Source organism: Plasmodium fragile, assembly GCF_000956335.1.
Source record: "Plasmodium fragile strain nilgiri unplaced genomic scaffold supercont1.30, whole genome shotgun sequence".
Taxonomy (NCBI): domain Eukaryota; phylum Apicomplexa; class Aconoidasida; order Haemosporida; family Plasmodiidae; genus Plasmodium; species Plasmodium fragile.
In genome coordinates this window covers 98153-110489 of record NW_012192610.1, presented here as the reverse complement: position 1 = coordinate 110489, position 12337 = coordinate 98153, and the positions used below count along the sequence as shown (strand labels likewise).

Below are 12337 nucleotides of genomic sequence, written 5' to 3'. Positions count from 1 at the left end.
TTTTTTTTTTTTTACATGCCTGCAAATATATAGTGCAAAATATGCAAATGTGTGGCTACAAAACGAAGGTAATGTTATCTCTACATGCAGTTTTGTTGCACCACAATGGAGGAGGTTAGCGTGCAGATAGAGCCAGTTTTGCATATCTGCGTCCAAAGGGCTTAAAAAAAAAGCACATATACACAAAGGAAAGGTAACACGTGCACAAGTCTTGCGCGCCAGTTGTGCACCTCTTAATGTTATCTTTGAAGCCAACACGGGAAAAAGGACAAACGGGAGGTGGCAGCATGTGTGTGGAAAGAAAATGTCTACGTCTACATGAAAATGTTAATGAGCATATATATATTTATTCATGCTTAAATGAACGTTTTCTCCCCATATCCGTGGGCAGTGAACAGAAGAAATTCACTATAGAATGGCTATTCATAAAAAAAAAAAGTAGCCGTTTTGCCTGACCCGTTCATAAAAAAAAAAATAATAAATAAATAAAAAACACCCATTTCGCTTGACCAGTTCATAATTTCCCCCCTTAAGCATGTAGCTACCACCGTTCATACGACATCGGAAATGGATTAATCACAACAGAAAAAGGCCTTTTACTGATCGAGGTAGCGTGTTGGCGCTTTTAAGTATATTCATTCTTATGAGAGCGTCTACGCCAGAACGTATTCGACTATGAATGCTCCATTTTCCACTTCGTTACGCCCTAAAATGGGACAACATGATGTCATACAGATTTTGCAAACAGCCAAATGGTTGTTCTAGCTAAAAAAAAAAAAAAAAAAAAAAAAAAAATACGCAAATATGTGTCAATATGTGTGCACACACATGCGACCAGGTTAATTGCAACGAGGAAAGGCACCACAATTCCATTTTCACGAAAACAGATCATTCTACATTTAAGAGGTGTAAAAAAAATAAAGTGTCCTCCTCTAATTATGCTTCCTCATTTTTAACGAATATTTACTTTCGTGCGAGCGTAATCCTTTTGATTTGCTCCAAAGAAAAAAAAAAACTTAAGAGAGTCGTCTGTGCACGCGCTTTTAATCTTTACGTGGAAGACACGTCTAGGATTCAGCAATTGCGATTTGTTCTGTTATGTTACATTGTGATTTGCTCCTCCCTGACGATTTTTCTGAACACGCTCAACGCTCCTTTTTGTTTTCTCCAAATTGTGCATGGAATGTTTTCGCCTACGCCTCACCCCATTTAGCGTTTTCTCCTTGCGCTTTGAGGTGCCCCGTGGTTGTAAGGGCACATACACACATGGAGCAGACCTTATGCGTACGTCACTTTAGGAGAACAGCCTGTCTCCCACGTGCAACATAGTATGCTCATTTTTTTTTTTTTTTTTTCTGACCCCCTTACCCCTTTTTAAAGATGGCGAAATCGACAGATTTTAAAAACTTATTTTTGCTGAATTCAATTCATTCGCTGATTTTACTGATTTTCATGGAAATTTTTTTTTTCCTTTTGGATGGAATAAACACGTTTGAGTTTATAAGCATCCAGGAGAGAATATCTCAAATGATATGGTGCTCCTTCTTTGTCGTGCAGATTGGAATCTTAAAAGTAGCAGAGGTGTTTTCCAAAAAAGCAAATGGGAAAGAGATTGTCTGTGTGCATTATTTGTTCATTATATACGTTTTTTTGTTTCCTCTTTCATCAGCCCTTTTGCTTACATCCGCTTTGTCTTGGTCCAAGATAGTTTATTTTATTTGTATTTTGAGCCTGTCTACATCTGTTAAAATAAAAGGTCTATTATTTATTTGCACCATTACGTTGATCACTGGGTTCGTGCGCTTTTACAATAGCATGCCAACGTTTCCCATCGCCCTTTGTTTCACTCTGCTTCTGCTTCTAACTATTGTAGTATGTTTCATCGTTCACCTTGAACTGTACACCCTCGCTAGCCAAATAACTTACATTAAGAAGAAGCCGCTGCGTGCTTTGGACACCGTGCAACCCTACTTCCAGGAGCTCGAGAAGAAGGCCATCTTAATAAGGAACAAGTTCATATACTGCCAGCAGAATAATATCAGCGTGGATATACTAGGTTTGACGCTAAGAAAAAAAAAAAAAAAAAAAGCGGCGCCATTGAGTGCCACACGACTGTGTTCCTCCCCTGTGTGTTTTGCGCCATGTGGGTGCACGTCACCACGTAACCGCGTAACACCTTCACCACGTCACCGCTTTTACCCTGCAGGGAACAACCTGTTTGAATATGAGGAGAACGACGGAATTCAAAAGATAAAAACGATAAACCAAAGCAAGATAAGGCTGGACCCGTATGGTGACGACCTGACCAGTGTGCAGTGCGACACTCCCCTCGACGTGAGCGACGTTAACTTCTCCAGCGTGAACAACTTTGGCATCGGGGGAGAGAAGCAGAACCTGAGGGATGACAGTGCTTCTTCGTTCCAAAGGGGGGAATCATTATCGGTGGGGCACAAATTTAGGGATCAGACAAGGGTCGACAAAAGGAAGGGAGGAAGAAGAACAGTGTATCCTTCGGAGGAGTCCCCGCAAGTGAACACCCCAGGGGGACAGCAATATGGTATAGCTCATATTGACAAGCCAAATCGCACAAAAAGTGGAGGCAAAAATGATCGCCGGAGAAGTGACTTACCCCAGGTGAAGCACCTACCCTCGAGAAGGAAACGAAGTGGACTCTCAAACAGGAACCTATCCAATTTGAACAGCTCAAACGCAAGAACATTTGGAGCCAAACTGGACAGGGCACAGCCTTCATATGATGGAGAGACGTACAAAAAGGAGATTGTGCAGAGGCACTTTAGCTTGCTGCAAAGTGGACTAGGAAAATTTAATAGAAGAAAAAACATTATACTCTGTGAAGAGTTGAAAAAAAATATTACGTACATATATTTTGACCGAGATGGGAAGGTGAAGCGATCCCAAATTATTCCCCTGTATGTTTTGGAGAGACACAACTTGAGTAACATCTCGGGTTATTTGAGAAGCGACCATACGTGGTCAGGCAGCGGGAACCATTATAAGATGCTCGCTCTGTTGAAGGAATACCCGGGTATGAAAATGGGAGGCCCCAACCAGGGGCCTCTTCAAATGAATTCGTTGGGGGGATTACGCAACGGGAGGGGCAATGGGGGGGACGCCCACATGGACGCTCGCGACACCCGCAACACCCGCAACAACAGCAGTGTGTTCCTCGTCGAAAGTGACCCAAAGGCTCGCGTGGAAGACAAGCTTCACATTTTCAACTCTGATGTGTTGATAAGAGAGGAGAAGAGGAACGCCTCTAATGATAACCATCGCTCGTTCTGCGCATCGGTGGGAGGGACCAGTAAAAGGGGGAATTCGAGTGAAATGGCGCACCAGGGCCGAAAGAGTGCTAGGTTGTTTTACCTCATCCAATCAGCTAAAGCAGAGGGCGGTGGAGCGACAGGGAACAAGGACCCAAATTTGAAGGCAAAGAAAAAGGGGAACCATGTTGCTCACCCCGACTCTGTTAGCAACAGCGGTGATGGAAGTACGAGCTCTGTGAAGGACAAGTCCCTCTTGCATGTAAATACATCGATCAGAAAAGACAAATATATTATCCATCTGCACGGTTCAAGTGATGATAGCCTATCCAATTCGAACAATGTATTATACATTGATGATGTTGTAGATGGCTCCTCCGGTACAGACATGGAGGAGGAGAGCGGAGATGGCATTGCCAATTGTGGCACATCTTCTGATGAGAGCGTTGATGTGGGGTGGAGGAACAGGCGGAGGGGAAGGGGCAAGGTTGGTGACACGGGGGATGTGGAAAATATGGAAGATATGGAAGACGCGGTTTGTTTTGTTAGCGAGATGGGGGAAAGACGTAGAGATGTTTTTGCCCCCGCTGCGGAACGGCTACACGGTACACACAAAATGGGGAAGAAAAAAAGCAGCTGCTATTACGGGACAAAACTATCACTGAAAAGAAATAATAATAAGAAGACGAAGAAGAAGAAGAAAAAAGAAAGCCACTCGGAGGTAGCGTTGCGAAAGGAATTATTCCTCCAATTTTATGACGTCATTTCTACAGATGGTACGAATGAGCTATACAACGGAGTGCATAAGCAGAGGTGTCGCCATCCCCGTTGCAAAGGGCTTCTCTCTTTTGTGAATGTATTGGGGAATTTTTTCAGGGGGGTAAGGTGGGGAGTTGCAAAGTGGGGGTATGCTCCATCCCGTGCAAGAGGAGGGGGGAAATACTGGGTGAACTATAACGATGCCTTTACCACAGCAGAGTGGAGACAGAACATTCGGGACAGCGAGTTGGAGTACATATTAAAATATAAAAATTTCACCAAGTGGTACAGATATTGGGTGAGCAGTGTCCTGTTCCGCTACTACAAAAGCACCCAGTTTTTTACCCTTCTATTATTGTTGCTAAATGTATGTATTAGTTTTGTACAGATGGTGATGTTCTCATTAGTAATCAGAGCTGATCATGTGGGGGTAAAGTGGGCAAACCTGTTTTACAAGAACAAGACGGTACTCATGAGGAGGACCGAATTTAACTTACACAACACAATGGATGAGTACATTTTTAATCGACTCCTTTGTGTAAGGATACCAATGCAGGTTGTGTTAAATGTGCTACTAATAATACCATCCTTTGTGGTGAAGAATTATCGGCATGTAAAATGGCTGAATGTGTGTTCCATTCTCAACTGCCTCGTAAATATATTCTTCGGGGCAGTGGATATTTCGTACTCACTCAACAATAAGGTGTATAACATGGAGAAGCTTTACCCTGTTTTAAACTACTACAACATATTTGACCTATTTCTGGTTGGGAAGCTGACGATGAGCATTTTTCTAATCCCCTTTATCACAAATTTTAATGACTTGAAGACGAATGCTTTGGTTTGTCTGAGCTGCGTGTGCTACATTGGCACGTTCTACAGCACCTTCAATCCTTTTTCATTTTCCATCAAGCTGATGTACATCACCAATTTTGTGGTTCTCATCGCGACGGCTGCCTCGACTGTGTATTATTCTGGGTATGGCTGCGGCGTAGACGGCCAAAAGGGGGAGACTCCCCACACACACAATGCACAACGCTCTCCCATGCGTCATATACGCACATTACACCACTACACGGAATTGTCACCACGCCGCCCCTTCCCCCCTACCTCAGGCTGATCGCCAAATCACGCAAGATGATCTTCGTCAAGTACGTGCTGCCCTACTTCATATACCTGACCTTCCTGAACACGGACCCGAGCATCCAGATGGAGATAAAGGAAAAGCGGCGGGCAGGGTAGGGCACTCTCCTCCCGTCCCCCTCTGTGTACATCTCCCACTTTTGCACGTCGTTGTGCACTCCATGGGGACCATAAGAAAAAAAAAAAAAAAAAAAAAAAAAAAAACAATCCAGTGAATTGGCGCTAACCGAAACGATTGCGCATGGTAACAATTCTTTTTTTTTTTTCTATTCCTCCCCACGGAGAGCACTTTGATCGAATTGAGAACTTCCCCTCTATATTGTTTATCCTGTTCCCGCCAGTGGTAAATGTGTTATTCGGCTGTACACTGCTCACATGTACGACTTTACCAAACGTGGACTAGCCAAAGGCCTGTAAAAGCCAGCACGATTAGTGTCCCCCATTTGTGCCATCGAACCCTACAAAGAACACCTCCAAACTGTGTGCATTGGATGAGGATTACCAAACGAGAGGTAGTAACTGATCTGAGTTCATTACCCCCAAGTGAAAGCCTCTTTTTTGTGTACATCGCTAATCCTCCTCGGGAGATATAAAAAAAAGCGCGCGTTGTGATTTTACAGGGGTGTGTGTGTGTGTGGTTGTAAAGCAAGTTGGGAAGGGAACTGAAGTGAAGGGAAGAAAACAAGCCAAAAGCCCAGTTTGAGTTCATATCGCCCCCTACCCCTTTGAAGAAAAGCATGAAGAACAGCATGGAGAAAAGGACTAACTTGGGTCTGAGCTGCTGTTCCATATCATCCGTCCCGCTGGACTACGAAGGGAACAAGCGGAAGGTCATTGAGAGTATAAAAAAATGCAAAGAGCTAAAGTGCACAGTTCGAGTTGGTGGTGAATTGGAACTGTGTGGGGTGAGCTGTAGAGACAGCTTCAAAGAGGTTGAGGACATGCATGAGAATTGCTGGTACTGTTTAAGCGAATTGATGAAGGAGAAATGGGGAGATGAATCACTTATGCAGAACATCCTGTGCTTTGTGAGCATGCCAGTGTATTTTAAAAAGAAGCTCTACAACTGCCAAGTGGTTATATACAGAAACAAAATTGTTTTGCTTTCTCCGAAGGAGTACCTAAGGGATGAGGAGAGGAAGTACTTTGCTCCCTGTTCAGCGTTGGGTAAGGGGGTTGCAGATGGTGGAGAGACGACAGGAGCAGCAGAAGGGACCCCTCCTCTTATGGGCCATTCGAGGCACATCCAGTTTAATGACTCCAGTGTGCAGCTTCTCGGTAACTGTCTCCAAACCTACGCACTTCCCAAATGTGTTCAGGAGGTAACCAATCAGACGGAGACCTACATCGGCAAGGCACTAATACAACTGGGCGACGTATTGATTCAGCATGTTTTTTTGAATGACCTGATGCACGTTGAGAGGGGTGTTCTGGTGGATGCTCGAGTGGAGCAATTCAACCGTCACGGGGTAGCGTACATGACGGGTACTGGCAGCAGTACGAATGGTTTCCCTACAGGGGATAGCGTCACTGGGGAGACCCACAATGTTCCTTTTGAGCAGGATCCTGTAAAGGTGAACCTGCGCAAAGGAGATGGCAATGTGTCGCTTAACGAAATCGATGTCCTCTTGGTTAGCGGCTACGTCCCCAACGAGTTGCTGCTCTTTAAAAAGTACTTCATTCAGATGATGAAGTTGACACAATGCTATCCTCATGTAGTCCTAAGTTATAATAGCAACTCCGGGTGTGATAATTATTTTTACAAGTACGATGGGTTTTCTTTCATTAGTCAGAACAACCAAGTGCTGACCAAGAATGCCAGATTTACATTCGATGAGGTACAGGTTGCGTCTGTCAGTGTGTTGTTAAAGAGGGATCCCCACCCAGGGAGGGAAAGCAAAATGAATTTCCCAATCATCAAAGTGGACAAGGATGAAAAAAATGTGCAGAGTAAAACAAGTGCAGATGGGGACCACGACGGGGAGTGCATTTTTTCTTACACCAAAGAAATGGAATTGTGTATAAAATATTCAAAGGAGGTGATTTGGGCGAACCTACCACAGAACTTTAACTGGCAAATGTACACAAAGAATAATGCATTAATGTCCAGCTTGATGAGGAAATATCACCCGAGTCCGGATGGTTGGCAATACCAGTTTTGTAAGCAGAAGTGCTCTCTGCATAATGTATATGAGGAGCTGTGTTTTAATAGTGCCTTATACATGTGGCACATTTTGCACCTGACTCATGCCAAGGGGTTTATGTTGGCCTTGTCCGGGGGAGTCGATTCTGGGTTCTCCGCGTGCATGGTTTACCTTCTCTCAATAATGATCGAGATGTGCATGAAGGAGAGGGGTGCGCATCCGTTTGACGGGTCTGACCCGTTTGCCCGCTTCCTCAGTGAGCAATTTTGCCACAAGCTGAAGCGGCTGCTAATTGACACCCCCTGCCGGAAGGAGATATGCAACAAGTTGCTGAACACGCTGTCGCTTCCCTCGAAGAACAGCAGCGAAAACACCAAGTCCTACTCGGAGCAGCTAACAAGGGCAATAAATTCATACCACACTGTGTACTGCATAGACGATTTATTTGACTTTTTTAAAAGTGCGGGAAGAAATTTAATTAAGGAAGAAATGAAATTTAAAAGCCAAGGAGGAAGCAATTACCAGGATCTGTGTTTACAGAACGTACAGTCTAGGTCGAGGCTTCTAATGACCTACTTCTTCTCCCCACTTATATGTCACAAGAGATATGCCCCCTTGAATTTGCACAACGAATTTCTACTTACCATAGGTACTGGTAATTTGGACGAGACGATAACTGGGTACTACACGAAATATGACTGCTCATCAGGGGACATAAATCTTATTGGCAATGTTAGTAAAATATTAATAAAGGAGACCATGTGTTTGTTAGCAAATGATCCCATGTATAATTTATCTGTGTGCAATTTTATAAATAAATATCACCCCTCTGCTGAGTTAAAGCCATTGGAGAATACACAGACAGATGAGGATGATTTGAATTTGAAGTACCTGGAGATTAAGCTGTTGTCCATATTGAAGAATAATTTTTTTTTGGGTCCGTCTTCCATGATGCACTACTTGGCAAGGTACTTTTGGTCCGAGGGGTCGATGAGTGCAGGTGAAATGCTCGATAAGGTGAAGACTTTCTTCTCGCGAAGTGTACAGAATACACACAAGGTACTTATCCTCCCGCCTGCACTCATGGGGGAAGCCTGTGGGTTGCACCTCTCCTCGTTGGTGAACTTCGCGCGGGTCAATGTGGATGCGTTGAAGCGGGTAGCGGGGTGAGAGGCGGGACGTGGCTGAGCGGTGGGAAGTGGCTGCGCGATGGGACGCGTTCGCTGCGTGGCGAACTGCTTTACCGCCCTTCCACCTCATAGGAAGTCACGCTCGAACAGTGCGACCTGGTTCCGAATGATGTCCTCCAAGTTGTCCTCCCGTTTGTCGACCGCCTCATTCAGGTAAGTCTCAAATATGAATTGATCTTCGTCACTCAAATTTTGCGTATCATCCAAGTTGATGGAGGTGTTTAGAATTTTCTGGTTGATTGTTCGCTGCTCTCGTGCGTCGGCAGTTGTGCTGTCCGTTACGTCCTTCTCTGCACCGTTCGTCGTGCTGCCCACAGCATGCACCACACTGCTGACCTTCCTGCGCGGTGCCAACTTCGCACCTTTTGCCGCGACTCCCCCTTGGCCTTTCACTTTACCCCTCAACACTGTCCTTGTTTCATTAAACGTATTTTTTCCCTTGCGTGTACTATTATGGGCCGCCTGACGACTCGCATTTGTAGTGTCCACTCCGGAGTGAACTTTCATCTTGAAGGTGCCTTGCTTACACCCCTTGGATGTACTTGAAATTGATTCTGCGTTGGGGGTACTTTTGCACTGCTTTGCGTCTGTACGCAGTCTTGTGGGGGCCCCCTTTTTGGCAGCACGGGTGGCAGAGTCTGGCCTCTTCAGCTTCTCCCCGCCGTGTATATGGTTGGAGGTCACATTAGCGGAGATTACATCCCCGGTGGGCCTGCCCACCTGATGAGCCTCCCAACCGCGCGGACTGCTTCCCTGGGGAGCAATTGCCGCCTCGTCGCCAAGGCCACCCCCATTGCGCAAGTCACTCCCGGTCAGGTCCAACCTGGAGAAGCTTTCACGCAAATTCGAATTGCCTGTGGCAAAATTATGAACAAAATGGCAATTTAAAACGTTGTTACTGTAATCTGGGTGGTCACTTATGTTTGTCTCAAGTGGGGCATCTAGATGTGGATAACCGCTGGCTTGCAGATCTCCCCGCAGATGGTCCTCCTCCTTATGGAGCGCCATTTCCATTTGAGGATCGCTCAGAGGGGCTGACATGGACGTATCATGCTCTTCGTGGTGGTGACCTAGGTATATGTAATTATTATATGCACTGTGGCTTGATTTGGGCTCTTCATAATGTTCCTCTTGTTCTTCATTTGTGTAGGCTACCTGTTGTCTTCGCCACGGCTGCGCATCTGCATACACGCGCTCGTTGTCGCTAAAGAGGAGCTCCATCAGTGGGTTGTCTCCATTCCCCTCGATTGAACATTTTTGTCTCGTTCCTTCCATCATCTGATGCGCTCCACGAGGTGATACCTTCTCTCGTCGTGACGACGCTTCCTCCACGTCCCCTTCACAACTGAACGTCCTCACCGACTGCACCATCTTTTTAATACAGTTGAATGTTTCTAGTGTGACTCTTTTGAGCCTTAGTATGTCTTGGTCCATCTGAGGGTTGCACCTTCTTAGTGTTTGTATTTGTTCTGTGTAATCGGAGTCCCACAAGTGATCGACCTGGGCAGTACTCGCGCAGGAGACACCACTGGAGGGGGAGCTGTCAGAGGGGGACCTGTTAGAGTGAGACGTGTTGGAGTGGGACCTGTTGGAGTGCGCTGCGTTAAAACCCTCCTCAGCGAACAACTTAATTCCTAACTCGGGGTAAAATTTTTTTTCTCTGAATTCCTGCCTGGCCACAGGGGCGCTAAGGTCCTCCTCCAGGGGGTCCGTCCTGATGTTAAGCCTGTCCATAATGGGTGAAAGCACTTCATTCCTTTTCTTCAACTCTTGTGCAAAATATTCCATGGTACTCTCTCCTGTTGTGGATGCTGACCTGTCGGTCGAGATTGTCATGCGACCCCTGTCACTGCGGTTGTCATGTGAGTAAAAATGGTCCAAGGCTCTTCTGTTCGTTTTTGCCCACGAGGAGGGGGACTCCGTTACGTGGTTAGCATAGCATTTGTCCCTCCGCTTGTGTGTACCTTTCTGTGCGGCCATTTTCCCTTTACGCCTCATAGCAGGAGAGGAGACAACGCCAAGCTCTCGCTCCCGCTCCCATTCACACTCACTGGAGAGTACACTTAGCAGACTGCTACCCTCGCCGCTACTACCAAAGTAAGCTCGTCCACGACAGGTTGGGTTCTGTTCAAATTGACTCGATCTATGTGGCTCATTTAAGGCACTCCATTTGTCCACATGCGTACGTTTGTACATTCGTTTAGGTACACCAATGTGATACTTGTGGTTAGGGGGGTGTCTACCTTTCTGTTGCATCACTCTCCTGTTGTGCTGCTTGCCCCCTTCATTGTGTTGCCCACCTGACGAGAAACCATCATTGTGGATTAGGTCTGACAAGGGGTACTTTCCTTCACTGCTGTTCATGCAGGAAGGGCCTGTGTCGCTATGGGGGCTACACAGATGGTCGTTATTCACATCGGACAAACTATGTCCTCCCCTTTCCTTCATCCTTTTATCCCTTTTATCCATTTCATCATTAATGGTTTGTTTTTTTAATTTTGAGTGATCCTTTTTGTTACTCCGTTTGTGAGAGGCGCATCGTTGTGTTGCTTCCCCACGTGAGTCACACTCGTTAGGTGTCTTTTCTTCGTTGAACTTTGTGTCCATCCCGTTGGGGGTTGCATCGGTCGCCGCAGTCGTGGCAGTAGTAGTAGCTGCCGTGGCGGGAGCGGACTTACGCGCCGAGGGCTCGTTGTTCTTCCCGGTCCTCATGCGTTGAAGCCTTTGCTGATACTCGACTTTCACTTTGTCTAAGTTTTTGGACTTCAAGCTGTTTCTCTTCTGCTCCAGTTCTTCATTTGTGAGTTTATATTTGTCCAAGTCGTTCTGGTAACTATTCCACTCGTTGGTGTGTTTGGCCTGGCTAGCTATTTTGGTATTTTTCCCTTTGGCATCATTTTTTTTTTTTTTTTTTATGAACATGTTCATACTTTTTTTTTTCCTTCTCACCAAAGGCATTCGTGGCTTGTTGAGATTTTTGTTTAACATTTGGCTATTCCATTGTATTACCTTTTTTTTAATCGACATTTTGGGTGGGTCTTTTTTGTTCTCCTCGACTTGGTCGTGTTGGTTTTGTCGTTGGAGTGTATTGTCCTCCTCCGCACTTGGTCCGCTTCGCTCATTCGGCCCGCTTCGTTCACTCGGTGCGCTGTCCCTCTCCTGGTTTTGTTTTTTTTTTACTTTTTTTGCATTTTTTATGGCTTTTTCAAAAAAGTCTTCCACCAGGGAGTCATAGCTACTCGCGTCATCGTTCGCGTTTTTTTTCATTTGAGTAAGAGTGCCATCAGGACAACTATCTGCCTCCTCACCGTTAAGCAAAATGGGATCCTCCAATTGGAAATTTTTTGGGTAACTAAATAGTGGGTCTTCCTCCATTCGGTTGGCCGTTCGGCGCAAGGAGTTTCCCCTCGATGGGTTACCTGCCCTTCTAACTTTGTAACCTCTTACCGTCCCAGCAGTCACGTCGCTGTGTTGGCTTTCGTCGGACGGCGTCATTGTCATGGCACTTTTTGGAGGAGTGGGCCTGTGCGTGGGGAGGAGCGAGGTGCAAAGAGCAAAGTGGAACCTACATGTGTACGCTCGTGCGTGTGTATTTTCCGCGTCATGTTTCCAAACTTGCGCGGAGAAAAGTCGCCAAGCGAATTTATGACCGTTTCATGAGATTGGGGAGAAAGCAGGTAAAAAGTTTTCAAAAAATTACAAAAAAAAAAAAGGGGGAGTTTTTTTTTTTTGGCCTCCCCATATGAGCCTGTTTTGGAAGAACAAAGGTGAAAGATGTGCACGCACAAAAAAAAAAAAAAAAAAAAAAAAAAAAAAGAGT

General features: G+C 45.5%; 3 protein-coding genes across 3 annotated transcripts; 2 read left to right on the top strand and 1 right to left on the bottom strand.

Annotated features, from left to right (window-relative positions):
* Positions 1-1380: 1380 nt before the first annotated feature.
* AK88_02881 (uncharacterized protein) lies at positions 1381-5282 on the top strand (the record flags this gene model as incomplete). The annotated part of the gene is made up of 3 exons (XM_012480504.1): positions 1381-2056; positions 2207-5018; positions 5156-5282. 3 exons carry the CDS (start codon positions 1381-1383, stop codon positions 5280-5282), a joined length of 3615 nt encoding a protein of 1204 aa, XP_012335927.1.
* A 638-nt stretch (positions 5283-5920) lies between these two features.
* On the top strand, positions 5921-8497 carry AK88_02880 (uncharacterized protein; the record flags this gene model as incomplete). Its single annotated transcript, XM_012480503.1, has 1 exon — positions 5921-8497. The coding sequence occupies one exon, from the start codon at positions 5921-5923 to the stop codon at positions 8495-8497; it is 2577 nt and encodes an 858-aa protein (XP_012335926.1).
* An 86-nt stretch (positions 8498-8583) lies between these two features.
* AK88_02879 (uncharacterized protein) lies at positions 8584-12012 on the bottom strand (the record flags this gene model as incomplete). Its single annotated transcript, XM_012480502.1, has 1 exon — positions 8584-12012. The coding sequence occupies one exon, from the start codon at positions 12010-12012 to the stop codon at positions 8584-8586; it is 3429 nt and encodes a 1142-aa protein (XP_012335925.1).
* Positions 12013-12337: the final 325 nt, after the last annotated feature.